Genomic DNA, 22,982 nt, shown 5'->3' with positions numbered 1-22,982 from the left:
TATTATAACTGTACATATATGTGGAAAGATTATGTAGGAGTCACTCGATAGTTTTACACTTTTAAACTCATTCCCATACTATGACCCTGTTAAATATACCAAAAAATCTTTCGCGACACATACGATTCCGTTTGTTAGCTAAATGATACATGTATTAAACGTGGCTTGGTTTTCGATCATAAAGTTTTTTATGTTTTGTCTGTTGTGATATTTAAATGCCAACATTCTGCAGTTGGCGATGTACTGGCCTTTAAATGGTGAGTCGTAGACCCATTACCGCATATATAAAGGAAACGCATTGATAAAATAAGGTAAGGTTTAGTGATTAAAGAAATATTATACTTACAACCAACTATTATCAATATGCTTTTAAATATTTATAATAAACAGAGCAATAAACGATTTTAAATCTGCCGTGGTATTGCTCACCTTCATGCTGGCAATGATTTGATCTTTAACCTGCAGTTCTTCATCTTGTTTCTGCACTTTTGCCTAGAACAAGGAAAATATCACAAACAGAGACTTTTGGTCATTTTCTGTATTACTCATGAGATACGATAATTGCTTTATAAACTTAAGGACGACTTAACGATTACACAATGTTTGCATTTATGCATCACCCATCTTATTCGATGCTTTCCCCTTCTCTAAACAGGTAACCTTTTTGCCCCTAATAGTTAGAGTTATTTTATCTACTTCCATTCGTTGGAAGTGTACCGTTACATAATTGAAAACTTTATTGTAAATGTATTATATAAAATAACGAGAACAATGCACATTGCGTTATGAATATAGTCCATTTTCCTTCAAATATGTATGGTATTCTCAAACCATTCCTTTCCAAACTATCTTATAATGGTTTTGTACTGTTCACGATAATATACACTATTTTTACTTACATTCAAATCAGCCATATCCTGTTTACATTTGTTTAGTTCTTTCTCATTAACTTGTTCTGTAGTCTACGATGAACGGAAATATGACAATGCATTAATGTATGATATATATATATATATATATATAAGGAAAAACATATGATGTCATTGGACTTCATATTCATTTGAAGGCTTTTCTTGGTTTCTGCTTGCATATTAATGAAGATATTATACATTTACAGTAGAGAAACGCACATATAATTTGGTACTCTTAAACTGTAACGTAAACCATTGTGAAATCTAATGTATACAATTTTGTTTTATTATATGAACAATTTATATAGATTCGACAGTTTTCCTATCATAACGTATTATAACTGTACATTTGTGGAAAGATTATGCAGGAGTCACTCGATAGTTTTACACTTTTAAACTCATTCCCATAATATGACCCTGTAAAATATACCAAAAAATCTTTCGTGACACATACGATTCCGTTTGTTAGCTAAATGAAACATGTATTTAACGTTGCATGGTTTTCGACCATGGAGTTATTTTTATGTTGTCTCTGTTGGGATATTTAATGCCAAAATTCTGCAGTTGGCGATGCACTGGCCTTTAAATGTTGATTCGTAGACCCATTACCGTATATATAAAGGAATCCAATGTATTGATAAAATTAAGGTAAGGTTTAGTGATTAAAGAAATGTTATACAACCAACTATTATCAATACGCTACTAAATATTTATAATAAACAGAGCAAAAAACGACTTTAAATCTGCCGTGGTATTGCTCACCTTCATGCTGGCAATGGTTTGATCTTTAACCCGCAGTTCTTCATCTTGTTTCTGCACTTTTGCCTTAGAAAAGGAAAATATCACAAACAGAGACATATTTGGTCATTGTCTGTATAACTCATGAGATACGATAGTTACATTAGAGTCTTGAGGACGACTTCGATTACACAATGTTTGCATTTTTGCATCGATGCTGTCCCGTTCTCTTAATAGGTAACCTGTTTCCCCTTATAGTTATGAGTTATGAGTTATTTGTTATCTACTTACATTTGTTGAAAGTCTAACGTAACGTTATTGAAAATCTCATCATAAGGGTATTATATATATGAGAACAATGCACGGTGTATTATGTATATAGTCCTTTTTCCGTGAAATATTTATGGTAATCTCAAACCATTCCTGTTCCAACTTCCTTAAAATGGTTAATGGTTTTAATGGACCGATTCCTCCTAAATATAAGATTCTAAAGCCATGATAAAACGAAGGTAGGCCTATTGTTAAGTCAACACAATACGAAACATCGATTGAAGAATTGTTATACTTGCAACCAGCTATTATCAGTATGCAACTAAATGTTTATGATAAACGCAGCAAAGAAACGTTTTTAAATCTACCGTGGAATTGCTCACCTTAATGCTGGCAATAGATTGATCTCTTAACTGTATTTCTCTGGTGTCTTCCTTCATTTTTGCCTGGAAAATGGAAATATCACAGACAGAGACATATTTTATCCTATTTTTATATTGCTCATGAGTTGCGATAATTACTTAACAGGCTCGAGGACGACATGTTGATTACACATCTAAATTATTTAAGTGTTATACCGTATTACTTTTCTTGTACATATCTTTAATTCGACAGTGTGGCTCTGCGGATTCTCCGAAAAGTTTGCTTAAATATTAAATTCAAAATCTGTAAGCGATAAGCATATCGCTCAAAACATTATTCTTACCTCAGCGGTGACGTGTATGATCTCTTCTTTTGCATCTGCCTTAATAAGAGTTTCCTGGGTAGGTAGCAAAACATAAATTTGATCAACTGCCAGGTTACGGTTCTTTGCATTTTCTCCTCTATAACAAATTGTAGTATAGTACGAATTTGGAACCCGTTTAGAAAAATAAATTAACCATTTTCAGTTTCAACCAAACTATGGAAGCGGTTATATCATGCGCACATGGTTAAAAAGTAAAACGCTCTAAAATATTTTGAGAGTCTATACTAATTACATTTTAGACAGACGACTCAAGCTACTTTAAAATATATTATAATGAAAAAAAAACAATTTTTAGTCCAGTTTCTTTATGCTCTTTGCGTTCAATGTTAAGTTATCTTGAATATATTGAATAGTTATCTCTACATGATATGTAATATCTATGATGTATTAAAGACTGCATGGTTGAGCTCTCGGCATCTGATTACGTAAATTTAATTTCTCCAATTAAACCTGACGTATTCAAAGTTGCTTCATTTTAGTATTTTTGTTCATATTTCTAGCACAAGAAGTTTGATTGAACAAGATGATGGTTCGTATCTATCTTTCTTTGATATTATTTCTTCTTTTCCGACAATATGATATGATGTCGAATATAAAGGGTGTAGTTTAGATTTAATTAACATAAAGTATTTCGATATTGCTTCTACAAAGCGTTCAAACGCCAAATTCATACATATCAATTTACCAGCTGAAGAATTCGGCCTCATTAAAGGATTTCTTGTTTCCAGTCGAACAAATCCGAACTAAGTATACCTCAATTGGTAATCATCTGTTACGTAACTTACCTTCAGCTTTGTGATCTCTTCATTCTTCATTTTAATTTGATCGTCTTTATTCTGTGACGCCTCCTGTCATAAGAAAAGTAATTCTGCTGATATAATTTCTGAATTGATATAATAAAATGTATACATGGAGGTATTTCAACATTAAACTTTCGATTGACACATTAAACGTTGGAAGAATAACACAAAACGTAATAAGTTTGAAATATAACATCGTATATTCTTTTGTCGTAAATGTGAGAAAAAACGTCCAAATTATGATATAAACTATCATTTTTTGGAGATAAAACGTCGATTGTTTGGTAAAAACATGTACAACTGTAGATGAAAAAATCCACATTTAGAAGTTAAATAAAATGCACGTTATACTTTGGCATAAAACTTCTAATTTATCACTTGAAACGTAAAGAAAAAGTTAAAATTTTCAGATAAAACATTTCGAGGATGCCACAGTACAATTAATGACTCCATAGCTATTAGATATAAGTGCATGACAAATTTTCTACCTCCAATTTCAAGATTTGCATTCGTTTATCTTTAAATTTGATGTCTTTGCTCTCCAAAATGTAAAAAACAATATCAATCACCACAAAGCCCTATTTACTGAACGTCATCGTCTTCGTCATTCTTGGTTAATTAATTAATTTATTAATTCAACATTGAATGCCACAATAACTGAATATTTGAATGACAGAATGGCTGAATGACCTAAGGATGACTAATTGACTGGATGAATGTATGACTGGGAGAATTTATGAATGTATGACTAGATGATTGGATGACTGGATGATTAAATGACTGGATGACTGGATGCTTGGATGACTGGATGATTGGATGACTGGATTACTGGATGACTGAATGCTTGGATGACTGGATGATTGGATGACTGGATTACTGGATGACTGGATGGCTGGATGACTGTATGAATGGATGACTGGATGACAAGATGATTGGGTGACTGTATGAATGTATGAATGTGTACATGTATTGATGTATGAATGTATGGATGGATTGACGGATGAATGGATGGACGGAAGAACGGAGGAACGGATGAACAGACGAACGGACGAACGGACGAACGGACGAACGGATGGTAAGACGGACGGGCGGATGGATGGACTAAATTATGAATTGATGAATGGATGATTTGATGAAATAATGAATTGACTAATTGACTGGATGAATGTATGACTGGAAGAATTCATGAATGTATGGCTTGATGACTGGTTGAGTGGATGACTGGATGATTAGATGATTGGATGACTTGATGACTGGATAATTGGATGACTGGATGACTGAATGGCTGGATGACTGGATGATTGGATGATTGGATGAATGGATGATTGGATGAATGGATGATTGGATACTTGGATGATTGGATGAATGGATGATTGGATGAATGGATGATTGGATACTTGGATGATTGGATGAATGGATGATTGGATGAATGGATGAATGTATGAATGTATGAATGTGTAAATGTATTGATGTATGAATATATGGATGGAAGAACGGAGGAAAGGATGAACGGACAAACGGACGAACGGACGGAAAGACGGACGGACGGACGGATGGATGGATTAAATTATGAATTGATGAAATGATGAAATGATAATATGATGAAATGATTCATCGATGAATAAATGAACTGTTATCTTCTTATATAGGCCCAAATTAGTAAAGCCTTGAATAACACTATTAAAACTTCGAAGTTTCCATAAATTTAGATGTATTGGTTAGGTAACATTCCCAAAAGTGAACAACAACGTAACGACGTTATCTTGCATTGTTTAGTGCTCCATTGTCCTGACACGATTGATGTACATATTTTGGTAACTTTACATTACAAACGGTGCTAACTTGGCAGTAAGCACATTTATGATAAAGCATAATATCAACGATAAATGTCACATACGTTTTGTTTGTCTTGTCTTAATGAGAACCACCGCCCTTCCTACTGATTACGTTATTTATCTTTGTCAAGTAATTTTTACTAGCCTAAAATTCTCATATTTTTTTCATATGTGTGGCCAATGTATAAGAACAGCATTAATGAATAATTGACTAAACTCGTACTTAGTCTGATCTGAAACACTACATCATCATCAGAGAAAAGCAATCATGTCTCTAATTAAGAACAAATTCCTGCATTATGCGAATAATGACTTCTTTTTGTGAAGCAAATGACCAGTTTTATAAGTTCAGTATCTCATGAGTACCAGAAATTATTTATCCCAATCAACACAAAGATTAAATCGAATCGAAGGAATAACGTGGTAGCGCTTGTGTAATATAAATGTAATATTTAAAGAGGCGTGGTCGTGACGTAGTGGTTTTTAAAATATTTCTTCTGGACGTCAGAGTTTTGTACAGTACATTTCTCTGACGTCACGAAGGTGACGTCACTCAGTACTTTTACGAATAATCACCGCGACGAACATCGGCAGCTTTCGCCTGTATGCAGTCTGCTACATGTACAGATTCAGCAAAGGGAAAGTCCAGTACACAATGCAGGGAGTGACTGTATTATTGACAAAAGGCTTCTGTAAATTAGATATTTAATGCGGAAATTAATAGAACGGAGGTCAACATTGGTTCTTCTTTCCGACGCCATTGATGAGTGGGCTCGACAGAAAAAAAAGGCTTCGAGACGAAACGAGGTGAATTTAAAGAAAGTCGAGGGATAGGTGACAAAGACTTAACGGTTTCCTCAACACATTGTGGCTTTGTCAAAAACTTCCATGAATGTCATCTCACTGCAAGTCGTTTTTGCTGGTAACTTTCAGCATGCATAAACATTTACAAACATTTGATAGGCCTAGGTCTTCCATCCACAGGTGAACAAGTCATACATTGATGAAGGCCTATAACTGAAACTAAATTGCTTTCTCTCGATCTAGGTGAAGCAAGTACATACAGTATTCCAAGAACCTTTCAAATAATTGATTAGGAATAGGCTCAGGCCTAATTTTCGTTGCAAAAGCCTCTTATTTAGGCCTAACTTCTTCGTGTAGGTTTTATTCTGTCAAGGGCCCTTTTTGGACTTGTTTTTAGCTATGGACAATATCAGCATTGATTGCCACTATGAACTGAAGTAGTGCCAGACCTTTATTTCTCAGTTTGAAACTTGTAAGATTGTATCTGATGGCAGTGTATCCTCTCAAAATGTTTAGAGCGGACTCCAGGTTTCTCCCTCCCACACAAGATATATTCTCGTTGAAAATATATTTTCATTAGTAGGAGTTGTCTGTGGATCACCAGTTAACTACAAGTTTGCATAATGTTGCCTACCTGGTGTTATTTAATTGCTGGAGTCATATTAGACCAACGTTGATGAAGACTTATACCTACAAACATGTTGCTCTGTTCAGTAGAAAGTGGTGTGAGTGAAATTTGTGCTTTGACAGCCATTGTAACTACTTGTTTTTATTACACTTTGTTGAAGGTCGTTTCACAGTGATGAAGAAGGTATTGCAGCCCTCTCCCATGGTGAAGAAGAACTATTGTGTGTATTGATGAAGGGTGAGTATATAGTAAATACTGCCACATAGTTACTCTATGGAAGTGTTTATGCAGAGAGTTTTCAGTGTAATTTAAATGGAATATAACCTGCAGGTTCACACTGCTGTACAGTTTGGAGCCAGCCATACTGTCAAGTGAGCAACTATTTTCATTCTCATTTAAAGTGTCAAGAAAAGAAGTGAACAAAATCAGTTAAAGTAAGCTTAGCCCTGTCCTACGGTTTCATCTATGACCTATTCCATTTCCTTAGTGAAGTTGGGGTATGCATCCTGTTTAAATACTCTGCTAAATGTGGTTTACTAGGTCAACAATGTTGGCCATTGAAAATTCCTATATTCCATGCTTTACCAAAATTATACAAAACATTAATTGCAATCTTCCCTGCCTATAGCGAATACCACCAAAAGCACCCTGCTTTGGGCAAAAACCACACGGGAGATTGGATATCAACAGGATTTGATAATGCTAGCCATGCTAAACGCCCCTTTGCACAAATGCATGATGAAACACACTGTACTATTCCAGTGGTCAAGCCAAATTTGTCTTCACACAGGAAAGAATTGTTGGCCATTATAGCACTTGTTTCTACAACCATGTGGCAACTGTCAATTAGTTAGGTGTACTCAAGGATGATTCCTAATGCCAGTACTTGTCAATTTGGGGAAGTTCGTGCTATCAAGTAACAAAGTATTAATGCTCAAGTGAATTTTGAGGAGGAATGTTTTGCCGTAGGCAATTGTTTGTTAAATAATTCACTGGTTTGTGAATTACTTTGTCACGTTTTCAACAGTCGCTCTTAATTTTGGCATGTCAACATGGGGAGAAAGGCCATAAGAGGGGGGAGGGGGGATTGTTAGGAATATAAATATTTTGCAAGAGAAGAATGCTAATTTTAAGAGTTATTCTTCTTTCTGAAAGCTGACCTTGGTTGTTGTGCTTCAAACGTGCTACAAGATAACATGATTCATGTTAATATAGAGGTTACCCCCTGCCCCCACAATATCTCCCTATTTGATGCACCTTTCGTGTCAAGTATACCACCCCCAACCTCCAAAAAATACAGATACCATGACTGGACGTTTGTGCCTCTGCACTTACATTACAGTTCCTACAGTACTGATGCAAATAGGCTTCCACAATCTATTATCGATATATCTGGTGACTGAATTTTTGGATTTTCTTTTCACAGAGAATTACTCCCCAATGAAACTGTAGAGAGTAAGGTGTTACCTCCACAGAAAAACAGAGTGAAGAGTCTCTTCCAGAGAACTGCCCACAGGGGAAACTCTTTGTACAATTGAGGAAGCGAAATGTATTATATCTGTAAACAAATTGTTAGAACTGCTGAAGTTAATACATTGGGAGTACTTCACACACACAACCTGTACTAAAATCAGGTCTTATCAATGGTGTGCTATTGGTACAGCAATGATTTCTTCTTGGAAGTGTGAAGATGGCCATGTGTGTGGAAAATGTTAGTCACAAAACAGATTTTGTGGTATCTTTTCAGGTAACATTCAATGTTCGTCAGCTGTAACGAAACAATTATTCTAAAATGGCATTGTATTTTAAAGTTTCCATTTTTTTTGGTAAGCAACACAACATTTCTACTTGTTCAAAGTTTGTATGTAACTCCAGCTGTTAAAGCTACTTAGCAGAAAGTACAAAGGCAGAATTCTGCAAACTTAAAGACAGAGGTTTATGTGTAGCAGGAGATGCTAGAACAGATACCCTGGACATTGTGCCCTATACTGTACTTACAGCTTCATGGATGAAGCTTCTTCGAAAATGTTGCATTTAGAGGTAGTTGATTTTAGGGAAGTAGGGGTGGGGGAAGTCCAAACATGAGAGAGGATTGGATTTTCTAATGAAAGATTTAAAATCTGTGAAGTAGTGACAGATGCCCATGTCCTGATAAAGGCACTGCTAAAAAAACTGTCCAAAATATGATGGAATTTTTTATCCATTGTATGTTTGATATGGAGAAAAGAACCTTTTCAAGAAACTCGTTAACGTAGCAAATACCAAACAGAACACCGATCTGCACTTATGGATCTCTGCCATACGTAATCATTTCTGGTACTCCGCAAAAGAGTGCGGCGGTAATGATATCAAACTCAAGTCAATTTTGCTGTCACTCCTTCACCACCTTGTAGGCGAACACCAGTGGTTGCTGGTGAATGTAGTTATCACCACCTATGTAAAAACGACCATAGTAAGCCTTATGTGAAGAAGAGATCACCGTCACACGAAGCTGAGTTTTGCATGCATCTGAGGTGGCATACTCCAGTCTTATCCAGTGGTGAGTAGCATTTAGTCAGAACTTCTATCTCGACATATCGACTATATCGAACATATTATTGTAATGGTTTAACATGTAAGTCAATGGGGCTTTTAGTAGGGTTTGGACCTTCTATTATCTTGTTAGACTACATACTGTAGTCCATCCCCTGTAATAGATGAAACTCGGCTGCTTAAGAGGTCATTTATCAAATTAAAAGTAGAATAACAAGCTTGGTAACTTGGTATGATAGCATTCATGGTTTTAACTGTATATAACACATCACAATGGCTGTGATAATACTTCATTATTGAGGGAAAGAAAAGAGAATACATTGTCATCAACTGAATTTAAACATTTTATACCTTTATTTGGAGTGCTCATATCTGTAATATTTGGATCTGCATTTGCTATTTGCCACCTACTATCTAACTTTTTCCCCGGATCGTGTCATTTCATACCTTTCAAAACAAGAAATAAATATTTTACCTTCAGCATATTTTGCAAACTTCTTTCACTCCTTGGAAGGACAATAACACCCCTTCACCTCCACCCTGCTTAGGTTACCACTCTCTATAAACTTAAGAAAATGTAATGACCATTATTGTGCTACCTTGAAATAATCAGTTTACCTTCAACAATGTTTGGAGTAACAATAACCCCTTACCCCACACCCCAACCAACCATCATCCCACATAGGTTAATATTGTCTATATACATACGAAAATAAATTACCATAACTGTGCCAAAGGTTGGTAGGACTTAGACACTTTCACAAACCATGAAATAATCAGTTTACCTTCAACAATGTTTCACTGCTTGGAGTAACAGTAACCCCCCCCCCCCACCACCACCCACATCTCCCACCATCATCCCACATTGGTTACTACTGTCTATATACTTTATAACAGAAATGACCATCACTCTACCAAAGGTTGTTGATAAGATTGAATAACTTTTTACAAACCATGAAATAATTACGTTTGCCTTCAAGAAAGATTCACTGCTTGGAGTACCCATAACCCCATACCCCTCCCCACTTTGCCCCCATCACCCCACTTGAGTTACCACTTTCTGCAAATTTATCACTATCACTGTGCCAATATGATTTCTTTCAAACTGTTTCTCTCTTAATCGATGAGGTTGTTGCCAGGATTGAATCCTACATATTGTCCATCAACAGATGGAAATCTCTCCCTTATATTTGAGATGCAACAGGATGGCAATACCATTCTATTTCCTCTACGTAGGCGATCAAACTTCCTGTAAATAAAAACAATTCTGTAAGCATAATGTCTGTAGTTCCTGTTGGTTCTCTTTTCTTCAAAGCAAGATCATCCTCTCGCATGCGCATATTTAAATCCAAGATGTGTGCATTAAGGCAACTATCCCTAAATGCATCTGAGTAGGTTACACATTGTTGCACCCTGTTTGTGCAGCACTTATTTTCCACATCACTTAGCATCTCTACACATTGCAGACATTTGCACCATGAAGTGACTTCACAAGAAGCAGTCACGTCCTCAGTCTGGATTGGCGCAGTGAGATCACTGTGAGCAAGTGGGTTTCTGCGGAGAAGCTCTACTGCAACCTGCTCTAACTGTTCCCGTGACAATATTTGTACATACATCTGTTGGAGAATAGAAAACAGCTTATTTCTTTCAGTACAATCATGAACATATTAAGGGATAACCGACAAGTTGGCTGCTAGTAAAAATGCAGGGTAAGTTTGGGTCAAACTCACTACCTCAAAGCACTCTGAATGGTGAAATGTTGGTATTTCGTGAATGCATGTGGCAACACAGCAGAGTGAATGATCCAATCATGGCACTTTAAATTCAAATGCTTTGTCTATTTATAAGCTATTTCATTCAGTTCTTCACATATGAAAGTTATGAAAAAGATGCATTTTGATGGAATTGTTAACACAGAAACCTTGACAGTATGGAATATTTATCTTATCTACATAAATGTCACATTTTCAGCCACTGGAATATCCCTTTAAGAACGAACTGAACACACACATTTCATTTGATTTCATACCAAAATAAACCAGGTAAGGTCAGACAAGTTCCGATCGCAGCCATTCACATGTAACAAAACATAACAGTAATATTGATAGATAACTAGTTCGGTTATCATTGAAAGAGACAAAATGTGGTTTTCTTTGATTTCACAAACACTGACATTCCTCAGAAGCTATACCATTATTTTCTAATCTTTATTTACTTAAAACCTTGAAATCTGACATAGTTTGGAATGTTAATGTTTTAGCTGGTAATGTATTGTGAGTTTGAGTTTTCATCAAACTGCAATATTTTGAATGAATATATTGTGTGGATAAATCATTTTGGATTATGAAGTGGCGGATGGGGGGGGGGGGTCGGTTCGGCCCAATCATCACCAATGTATGTCTGACAATATTTTTGTTATAAAAATTCGGTACAACATAAATTATAAATAGAAAATTAGGCAACTTTTGGTCTAATAACATTGAGCACAGTTGCACATTGTGACATAAACTCGTACTACATTATATTATATGCATCATATTCTGCATACGTTATGATTTTTGTGGTCTATGATCATCAAAGTAATGTAAATATTTAGTTAAGTGAAAAATGTGTGCTATGCCAACCTGAAGTTGAGATTCATGTTTGTTTGAAGCCACATTCTGCTGTCCAGGTGCACTATCATCTTCACCTACTGTATGCTCATTTGATGAGACCTCACTCTCACTAGTGTCTGCCAAGTCCTGTATAAAGAAAAATTCAGAAAAAATATAAAGAGAATTACTGCTGTGCGTACAGTACTATACCAGTTTAACCCTTTAGTACTAGATTCTTATCAGGTTTGTACCAGGGCTTGCCATGCTGGTCACAACCATCCTCTAACCCCCTGTCCCCACGGTATAGAACCACTGATGTATGTACAGTACTATACCAGCTCAATCATATAGTCCTAGAATATTACCATGCTTGTATCAGGGCTTGCCATGCTGGTCACAACCATTCCCTAATCCCACAACCATCCCCTAATCGCCCTCACTCTTCAAAGCAGTGTCATATTCTCGTTAACCCTATTTATGTCAAGCGCCCAAGCCTAAGCCTACTTTTATTTGGTTCACTATATAGGCAGTTAGGCCAATATATATACTTACTAGACTTAGCCTATATGGCTAATATATTAATAGATATAATAAATAAATTATTTCTTTGCTGATGAAATAAGGCCTTGTCCATTAAAGTTCAATTTGTAAGTGCATATGACACCCTCCCTCCCAACCATGCGTTATATTTGACGATTCGTTTGCACGCCGAGACCACCCTTACCCTTCGCCTTATACCAGTTAATAATATAATAGGCTGAATAATGACACATTCAGGCTTAGCCTACCTAAACCTAGACGCTGTGTTGACAGTTATTAACTTACCATATGTTTATTCTGGCAAGCTTTCGTTTTTGTCCCACACGTTCATAAAAAATTGCAAAAGGCCCCTAGTCCCTTTCACGGACACCTAGCGCCTGTTCGGCCCCTTGTCCTATTGCTGACCTGTCTATGACAGGTGTTATTAGCATGAAGGTTCTCAACAGGAAAATGAGTGTAACGTTAGTTCAGATGTCATCTTGTTTCTAATTTTCAAAGACGGTTTCTCAAAATCCACAAAAGATACGTTCGAGCGAATGTTTCGGCGGTGGTGTAGAATGTAGTATCATAAATTAAAGGTGAGTTGTCAACCGGTTGCCTGTACTGTAAGTCTGTAGACACACGTACAGCACACACAACAACGGTTCCGATTCGGTAAGTGCGATGAGAACTGTACATATTACGTAGCGCATGTACTTCATATTGCCGTTGTGGCAACAACGCATGTGTTGTGCACACATATGTTCGGCAGACTTCTTGGAAATGAGTAGTCAGCTACCATTTATACTTCTCTCTTACCTAAAGTAGAATCAATCTTACCAGTCACCTGCAATATTCAACGCAATATATATATTTTAAAGTTACAAGCTTGACATTGAATACTGAAAACATTTTTTTCCCCTGTTTAAACCACTTACATCACTATGAACAATGATGTTTGGCAACAAACCTTAAACCAATGATAAAATTGAAAAATAAATTGCTGTCGATATTTCATGACGACCACGCTCCTTTAAACAAATCTCTCGGTTGAGTAAAATTAACTCTACTACATCTAAAGTAGATGTGCCTAATAGTATTAGTACCCAATACTAACCGCCAACCTCCTCTCATTCACATAAGCTAGTAGTGTAAATGGTACTGCCACAGTTCGTCGTCGTATACTTTCAAAGTACATTGTAATACTCGTTGGTTAATATCATCTTTAAACCAATTATTTCTCTCGATAGTTTGGAGTGCTTAATCCTCTTTGACCTGGTTCTATAAATTGCTTATACTTGTGACTTAAATGCTTACCTCCAGTGCTGCATTTTTACCTATCAAATCTTGTTTTGCTCGCTGTGGAAATTAAACAACGTTGCATAAAAAATTATAACGTTAGTTAAAACAACCTTATGCTAGGATAGACACATATAATAACATTAAAGATGTCATCTGAACTGAAAGAAACAAACTGATCTGATTCGTAACTTAGGGAATTTTTATCGTAGAATATATGGTCGCCAGTGTGATATCTAGGCTGAGAGGTTGTTAATTAGGTATATGTATCTCTTGAAATAAATCATTTTGGCTGGAATTTTGAATATATATTGTCAAATAACAGCTATTTTCAACCATGTTGGTCATGTTGACATACCTTGTGAATTGAAATACATAACTCCTTCTAAATCCTTTTTGCTATTTCTGCAGATTTAACGTCACATTATATTTGACGGAAAAGAATGCTGACGCAAATAATAAGTACCTTATGTTGGGATAAATACATAAAATATGAAGGTAATCCGAGTGAAATCGACGCGTGTAAAAACGTTCAGTCGTAAATCTAACTTGATGTGTTATCCTACGATTACCTTATCCAAGCTGGCTTTGTCTTATGAAAACGGAGATAATAAAACATGACGTTCGACCGAGGTGTACATTTTACGCATCGCTTGGTAATTACCAGGCCTCCAGCTGGAAGGACTTTTGAACTAAGAATAAGGACTTCATTAATGTAACCGGGCAATTGACCCCAACTTTTACTTGAAAATTCAATTTTAGTCTAATAAAATACCTTTAGCGCAATAAACAAAGAAGAACACAGTTAATTTCTTAAATCTGTTGAGATAATGTTCGAGAAAAGTTACCCAAGATAGATCCTGGGCACGAAAACTAAACTAAACATTCAACAAGTAAAAACGTGTTAGTCGATATCCGTAATGATATGTAACAATCATGACTAACATTTTAGATTCAATTATGAACATTAGGTGATTTATATTTCCTAATCAAAACCTTTATTCATGGGTCTAATTATCCCATCAGGCCTTTAGTTCATCACTCATGCTAATCATTTCAGCAGTATTCTATGGTTTTATGCCGTTTCGTAGAAGGTAACATTTAAAAAAAATCAGAGCAGGAAAAAGTAGGAATTTGAAAAAAAGGAGGATAAGTTATCGCTTCGCAGTCTAAACGTATCAAGAATATGTTCTTGATACTAATAAGAGAGTACCAGATGGAATATCAATATCGAAATGTAGATATTATTGGCAATCGCATACCAGCAAGGATTCTCGTTCTTCACTGTTCCTGCAAAATGCAAAAGGAGGCTTGTAAATTTCCATATGATTTTATCTTTGGTTAAGTAAATGAAGTCCATATAAATCACTGACATGATGATTTCAAGGTGTCAGAGGAAGGATTGTATAGGGAAAGTCTAAAGCACTTTTGGCCAACCATATGCTTTGCATAGATGAATTTACTAGCTAAGCTGAACATACACAGAGTTTATGGTCGGCAAAGAATAAAGGCATGTATTCTTTCCAGCTAGTAATTTCCGTTGGTGAACAGTACTCAATGTGATGCTAATGGTAACAAACAGCGATCAATAACTACTGATCTTAAAACTGCTTAGTATGAAACTTGATCGATTTATTATATGAATAATATGCAATTTTGTCCAATTTTATTGGGCTTAATTTAGTAATTTTGCAGCAACAATTAAGCAATTGACAAATTATAGTATTAATAAAAATGTAAAAAAGAAACTTGCTTACTGTGTTTTAACATCATTCCCATTTCGAAGCTTTGGCCACACTGCAAAATTAGTATAAATTGTATCTATCATTTGTAACCATTAGAGAACGTTTATGTTAACACAAACCTACCAATTTTATTGATGTAACTATCAAAATTTACGTGCAGATATTATAACCCCGAAAAAACACCTCTCATTTTTTTCTCTAATAGAAGCACACAAATCATGAGTACGAGTTTACTAATAACTTGACTCCTCGAGTGTTTGAAATAGTCATGTACAAATAACAAAAATATTAACTAAAGCAAATAAACTAGCTACATACCTGTGATGAAGATAACTATAAGAAACAAAATTACAAATCCTATAATAAACAAAATGGCGGTCACAATCCACCCTGGAGATATGTCTGCAGCTGCAACTGGGGATGTGAAGACAATGAAAAAAATATGACATTAGAATGGAATTAAAAGGAATTGGATCAACATTGAACTAAGCAAGGCAACTAAAGAGTACAATTACAAATTCGATTGAATGCTATAACGTAGAAAGTCGAGATAAGATAATATCATATTGATTGAACTCCTTACCAGAAGTACGGAATTGGACATGAGCAAACATTCCATCGTCATTGCTTGTCTTGAAATCTACAGCTTGACATGTTAACGTAGAAGGAGCTTTGTAGACGTCTTTTATTGTACTTGAGATTTCTATAGATGTCCCTTTTGTTAAACTGTTTTCTTCGATGTTATCCTTTATCTCACGAGATCCATTAAACCATTTTAATTTCATCGATGGTGACGCATTGGTGGCTTTACATGTCAACGATGTTGGTTTCGTGGATTCAGTGCTGATCACACAACTGTTCTCCGGCTCGCAATATTCAATTGTAAGCTGAAAGTCTTGAAGGACAGCTAAATATAAAATAATCACAACTGAAGTCTAGCATCTTTGAAGATAAACATTGGTGTGGGAGTTCTGGGGCAAAAATTACGCACCGGCTTCATTCCACATAGCATTGGTTGTGATATTACAGGCACCGTTACTAACCGTAATATTGTATTTCGTTTTTCTTTCTTTCTTTTTATAGGAAAATGCAAAGTTTGTAGCTATTGAAATGATGGGATTATGAGCTGATTGTCTGAAATGTTTCATTAAACCACGAAAACTTTGTAAAGTGCTTGCAAATATGACATCAAATATATCGTTCTGTTTGTAACATATTGCTACGATGACAGCTTGGCCTACACAGTTGCTTGCATTTTTATAAGTGTTATATTATGTAATTAACACACTACAATATCTGTATAGCTTTTGTTCACCCTGTTTAGATCTTATAAAACAATAATTGCACATATTAAAACATATGCTAAACATTATATGTTACATCCCTTTTGCTACATATTTAGACACAACCATATTCATGTGAATTCTTCAAAAAAATGAAACGTCAAACTTTTTGCGTTTAGAGTATAAATTAAGATAACAAACTTATTACATTAAGTAATATTGTGATTCCGTTGTCCCGTTGACCACTTTAAATGATAATTCAGTGAACTTACCTTGTACAAATACAAAAACGTCACCATGACAACTGATCTCTTCCGAAGAAACTCTGCATATATAATTTCCTTCATCATTACGGCTTACTTTCTTTATGATAAGGGTTCCATTTTCTGTTACAGTGAAAGGGTCGTCAGGGTCGTTTATAGTTATGCCGCTGATGAAAGAGGCAACTACAGTGCTATTTTCGAGAGATCCGCCTTTTAACCAAAAATATGCAACGTTGCTTTCCTTCAACATGCAAGATATTTCCGCAGATTCCCCTTCTTTCACCACTACTGAAGCCGTTGAGAGGTCGGATTCATCCCATGAATGGGTAGGTACTGCGACTAGAAACAAACGTAATACCAACTCAATATACACGTTGAAATTTAAATGTTGAGTACGTCGGTTGTGAACCTAATGTAGATCGTAACGTCATTCCCTCAGACTGTAATATCATTTATTAATCATCTGTGTATTATTATGGAACCATCTTATGGAAACTCGAATTGTGGAATCAACATTGATGTATGAATAGAGGACCAGATATGGGGGAGTAATGAATTAATTTTATGTGTATGGCCAATTACGGAAGACTTATTTATAACACTCCATCACGAAAACCAGATGCAAGCTATTGATGATGGTTGCTTTCATAAATTTCCATATCATATATGTTCATAACATTACTCATTTAACTTTAACTTAATTATGATCTCATCGATCCAATAGGCAGGATAATATATTGTAGTTGGTTTGTCAGTTGGGCCATATACAGCTGCTTCAGTTGCCATAGCAACAATTACCATTGTTATGAATAATTTTCCTGAGTAGCTAGTCTCAGGGGTCACGCATGGTAGAGTACCCCATGGTTAACGGAAGTAAATGATCGAGGGAGGGGTCAAAACGTGTCCGTGTGTGCGTTTGGTAAATGCTATCAAATATGTAATTGATTTGAAAACGGAGATCAAAGGTCACGTGGTTAAATGCCACATGTATTTATATACCAGTATCCAGTCCGCCTATTGAAAATGAGGATCATATACCTAGCCTATAATAAACATAGATCTAGCTGTAGCACACTAACCTGAAGCTTATTGTTATATTAAGCCTGGGCAAATGATTACTAAAACTATGGAACTAAGTACAGTACTGTGCCTGGCCTGGTCCTGTGTGTGTGTGTGTGTGTGTATAGAACATTTCACAAAAATTGTATCATCTAAAGGTATGATTCTGGACTTGCTCGGTGTAGGGCTCACAAACGGCTTATTCTTGTTAACTCCAAAAACGATATTGCCAGATTAAAACAGTTATTAAAAACTTTGTAATTTGAAATCAGTGTTATTTGGGAATGGGATATGCAAGTCCATATGCAAGTCCATGGAATGCCCTCTTGCTATTATTAAGTTATTATATAAAATTAGTTTAAAAGCTCACCAGAAATACGCAGAAGAAGACCCACAATACATAATACCGTTGCAGTGTCCATCTTTTTATTATGTAGTTATGCTTGTCACTTCTCACTGTGAACATAAAAACAAAACAAAATATGAAAGAGGCAAAGTTACATAGATTAAATCACTGCATACCAAATTGTATTTTTAAAAACAACAACTGAAAGTAGTTATACTATTGTACTTACATTTGCCCAAATAAGCCAAACAATCTTAACCAAAGGTACATGTTACCTGACCTGATTGACTGCAACAGAACAACATGTGTTACCAGCATCTTACTATGTCTATGTTACTTGTAGTAATATTCTTACAAGAGTGTTAGCTCATTGCTTAACGCCAGTGCCTTCATGGACGTTAAATATGAATCTAAGAGACTGACTTCGGTCAGCTTGCTGCTTTGATAAGCCAATTATAGCTTCTTCGCGAGTTCCTGCTTGCAGGAAGATCTAAAATGCATACATACGTACAACACATTCAGTGCAATTTCCAATTTCTACTATAGTGATTTACTGAATGTGGAGCAACAATCAGTTGCTTCCAACTGCCAGGGTGTTGTGGACAAAATACACAAATAATTAAGCAGTAGTTTATATTTTAACGCTTTTGTTTGGTGGCGCCATGTATATTAATATGCAAATAAGGCAGAGATCAAGATCAAAAGAGGGCAGTGTCTATGAAGAGCCACCGGACTTTATGTCCGCCTCATTTCCTCTACTCCAAGACTTTTACAACATTTGAACTTCAGGTTCACAAAGATCAGACGTATTAAAAAATGTTGTTCTTTTTGCAATTACTTTAGAAAATACGGATTCTCACACTTACTATGCTATAGATCAATCTGTGATATTCCTAATAAATCTGCCCTATGTTCTGTGTGGATAGTGAACAGTGCGGATATGAATTATTGGTTCCACTGGAGAGGCACCTTCACACAAAGTTAACCTAAACTGAGATTAACGTATTTACCAGCTACAGATTGGCAACTCCAAGTAAAACATTCACAAGGAGCAACTATCCATTACGCTTTATAGGAAACTCTTTCATTTTGTCAATTAGGTTAGAAAATAAATTTTACCTGAAATTTGCTCAATGGAAAAGTACTACTCTTATGATTTGATAATATTTTCAATTGCTTTTCTTTAATCAAATTGGCTCTAATTATAAATGTTTTAGAAAGACTGTCATCCCCCCCCCCCCCCCTCTCACCTCGGCAAAAAAATAGCTTTGGCACGAACGACAAACTACAACACTACTGATCCACTCTCAATCCCAGTACCCTTGCATAAAGAATGTGACTGTGTGTACATTTGCAAATATGTATCACGATTCCCTTAGGAAACAACAGATACTACACATAGCCAACCGGTCGAGAAGCTGCAGAAGGATTCTAACAACCAATAATGTGCTGTAAAGTGAAACAACGGGTTAAAATCTATGCTTTATGACGTGCACTTTAGTCCTTTGTTGAATAGACTCTTATGCATATCCTGTTGTTTTGTAATCACTTATAGATCTTAATAACTAACTGAGTGTAGGTTTCATTCGTTTGCAATAGTTTTGAACGTTGTACTTACAAATAATGACTTAAGTTCTTGAAGTAAGTTTGTATTTGTTGAATTAGGTCGCCGCTAACAAGAAACCTAACGATTTGGCATCTGCGTTATGGAGTACTTAATATTGTATATAAATCACCATATCAATTTATCATCATCATATAAATTTTCTTTCTGTTTGTTTTTTTTTCAAAACAGAAAGAAGATTGTTAAAAGTTGGCCGTTGAACTCTCAAGATATCTTAATCTGTTTTTTGTTTTTTTGCGATACTGAGTCATCAAGACTAGTGGTACTTTAACCTATATATAATCTAGTAGATTCGGTAAGTAAAGTTAGATCAATACATTTTTTATTGATAATGAACATGGAGATTGTAGAACTTAAATGAGAATGGAAATAAAAGTGGCAAACATCAAAGATATCGTCAATTGAGTAATTTAATTATTAATTACTTCAAATTTCGATAAGCATTTGAATAATAGTTTCGATGAGTTATATTTAGTATATATAGCATTTATTAAATGGTTATCCCTAATTCCTTAAACTATCTTCACATTAATCTCTGACAGAGGAATAACAGCGATCATTAATCATTAAAGGTGATGTGACAATTAAATTTCCATCGGAGTATTATATACAGCGAGGAGAGGCGGTGGGGGTGGGGGGTGGGTATGGTTTAGTATAAATTACCCATTAAAATTTGCCCTGAGTACAATATCTACCTTTTTGTACAGGGCATGTCATAAATTTATACTTGGTAAACTACTTAATGAGAACACGAACATTTATTTCACGAAAGAGAATTGATCAATTTAGTCACAAAGAGTTATTGTATAGTACTTTGAAAAGCTTGTTATTTATATCAACATGTAGACACAGGAAGGTGTACAAAAATACCAAATGCGGCCTACAGTGCTAATCAAACCTAGGTATAATACATCAATGATTTAATGAAAGGCTATACTGTACTATTTCACCAAAGCCTTAGCTGACAAATTTGTATCTGGTTCCGGGACTAAACATGATATTGAGCGTGTCCTTTCTTTGTTTTTCCGTATTGTTTCAGTTTTTCGACATAGTTTAATATATTAATATATATTTTGTTATAGTTTTACTTGTCCGAAGTCTTGTTAAGGTAACTGAAAGGATCTTAAAGGCCAGATGTAATACACGTTACTCATTGGTGCTATTGCGGTGCCACCACGGATCACACGTGTATCTATATACTCGCAGGATGGAATTGTTTGCCAGTAAAATTACCCATCATTCTTGAAGGAGTTGCTTAAAAAGACTACATAGTTCAGAAATGTAAAACAGACGGCTCTTTTTAATATACTAATGGGGAGAAAAATACTATTGGGGTGCATTTTGCCAATTTAAAATAACGCGTCCATGTGCGGCGATCTCGTTGAGTTTCTTGTTTGCCTTCCACATTAGATCATTGTTCTCTCAATATAAATAAAAAATACGTTTTGTAACCTTCAACACTGTTTATCTTTTTGTTATCAAGTATGTTAGGCTAACTCTAGACATAGCCGATAAGTCTTGTACTTTGACCAAGTGTTATGCGCTTTTTGCTAATGAATCAATGCTGTGATGAAAGACTGCTCTGGACAGAATTGGACAGGACAGACTGTTCTGGACAGTCATGAGATCCCCGGTTCGATTCCCCGCCGACAGCAATGTGTGTCGTCTGGCAAGGGTGTTGTTCAATAACAACTTCCCGACATGGACGTTAAATGGATGTGTGCCGAGAGATTGGCTTCGGTCAGCTTGCGAGTCTACAAGCCTCCATGGCTTCTTTCGCGAGTTCCTGCTTGCGGGAAGATCACATATACATACGAATGCAGCGAATGCTAATCACTGTTACAAACTAACGCTGTATTTGTATGTATACAAAACATCCACAGCGATTGTGAAACGTCTCGACATACCCATCTCTCTCCCACAGACCCCGTTTTCGTCTCTTTTATAAACGACACCTTAATAGAAATCATTCATTCCTTTATCAATCTGTCAATCCATACATACAACCATTCATTTATTAATTCATTTTTGTGTTATCATCCTTTAAAAGAACATATATAGATTTTGACCACAAAATGATTATACATGAACATTTAAAAGAAGCAAACTTAAATCCATAGGGTTGAACAAAACATATCACTGAGTGAAAAAAAGATATTCCACAATAATTGTCATATACATCAAATACACACAAACATGTAATGGATGCAACTAAGATAAGTAAAGTAATAGTACTTTAGAGCTTTCCTGGATGTAGGGGAACAGGCTTGGCTTTAAGTTGCAAGAATAAATATACAATATATGTTCATGTACATGTGGTATTGATTACTTTCATCCAATTAAATTTAGCAAAAGGCTGGAAATTTGAAAATCTATACAGGGATTCCTTACTACCATTATTCCGTTCATTTTAGATTGCGTGAAACATAAATATTATATGATGAGCGTGGCTTTAAGGAAAAGGTTGTAGCACTCTGAAACAAAGAGAGGAAATGAATTCACCTTATCTCACAAAACGTAATAATAATAACAATAATAATAACATAATAATAGCATTTATATTTATATTAATTATAATATTGATTGATAATATCCTTACCTCTTTAAGACAGAATTTGTCGTAAATGAAGACAGAATTTCGTTTTAACTAACAAAGAGGTACAATGGTATATGCAGCTGCAATAACATATTCACATATCGCTAAAACGAAACTGCCAACACTTAAGCTTATCAAGACTGGACTTTGAACTACTTGATTATTAAAACGAAAAGGAGACTTTACTGGTATGTGTCTGTATTTACATAAGCATGGCATGTTTATTCTATTCTTTATCTTGTATGATATTAAAGTTATTGTGCCGTGCCTTTAGCTCTTGTATCAAATAATGTATAATAAGCTGCAACAACCGTTGCTTAGCGGGCTCTTGAAACACGAATATGCAATGTCTTTTTTTCTTTGTCTACATAACGTTTGGTACATGCTC

At 35.4% G+C, this 22,982-nt stretch overlaps 1 protein-coding gene and 1 long non-coding RNA gene across 8 annotated transcripts in view; both read right to left on the bottom strand.

The window, feature by feature from the left end:
* LOC139977415 (uncharacterized) overlaps positions 1 to 22,729 on the bottom strand; it is a 32,394-nt gene extending 9,665 nt beyond the window's left edge. Inside the window, exons 1-14 of one of the 7 annotated variants that reach the window (XM_071986727.1) lie at positions 22,598 to 22,729; positions 18,399 to 18,484; positions 16,979 to 17,302; positions 16,007 to 16,330; positions 15,742 to 15,837; positions 15,436 to 15,475; positions 14,941 to 14,968; positions 13,697 to 13,738; positions 3,453 to 3,515; positions 2,626 to 2,679; positions 2,303 to 2,365; positions 1,674 to 1,736; positions 900 to 962; positions 430 to 492 (exon numbers count right to left, since the gene is read on the bottom strand). In XM_071986727.1, the coding sequence (XP_071842828.1) occupies positions 430 to 492; positions 900 to 962; positions 1,674 to 1,736; positions 2,303 to 2,365; positions 2,626 to 2,679; positions 3,453 to 3,515; positions 13,697 to 13,738; positions 14,941 to 14,968; positions 15,436 to 15,475; positions 15,742 to 15,837; positions 16,007 to 16,330; positions 16,979 to 17,302; positions 18,399 to 18,450 (1,275 nt within the window). In that variant the 5' untranslated portion in view covers positions 18,451 to 18,484; positions 22,598 to 22,729. Of the gene's footprint in view, positions 1 to 429; positions 493 to 899; positions 963 to 1,673; positions 1,737 to 2,302; positions 2,366 to 2,625; positions 2,680 to 3,452; positions 3,516 to 13,696; positions 13,739 to 14,940; positions 14,969 to 15,435; positions 15,476 to 15,741; positions 15,838 to 16,006; positions 16,331 to 16,978; positions 17,309 to 18,398; positions 18,485 to 22,597 lie in introns of all 7 variants that reach the window. The other 6 variants (XM_071986724.1, XM_071986726.1, XM_071986728.1 and 3 more) reach the window with 6 other exon arrangements.
* Positions 10,357 to 13,143, bottom strand: LOC139976996 (uncharacterized). Its single transcript, XR_011796361.1, has 3 exons — positions 12,686 to 13,143; positions 11,891 to 12,007; positions 10,357 to 10,882 (listed from the first exon to the last, which is right to left on the bottom strand). It is a non-coding gene; the product is annotated as an uncharacterized lncRNA (long non-coding RNA).
* Positions 22,730 to 22,982: the final 253 nt, after the last annotated feature.

This window comes from Apostichopus japonicus, chromosome 12 (assembly GCF_037975245.1).
Source record: "Apostichopus japonicus isolate 1M-3 chromosome 12, ASM3797524v1, whole genome shotgun sequence".
Lineage (NCBI taxonomy): Eukaryota > Metazoa > Echinodermata > Holothuroidea > Aspidochirotida > Stichopodidae > Apostichopus > Apostichopus japonicus.
This window is presented reverse-complemented; position numbering and strand designations above follow the sequence as displayed.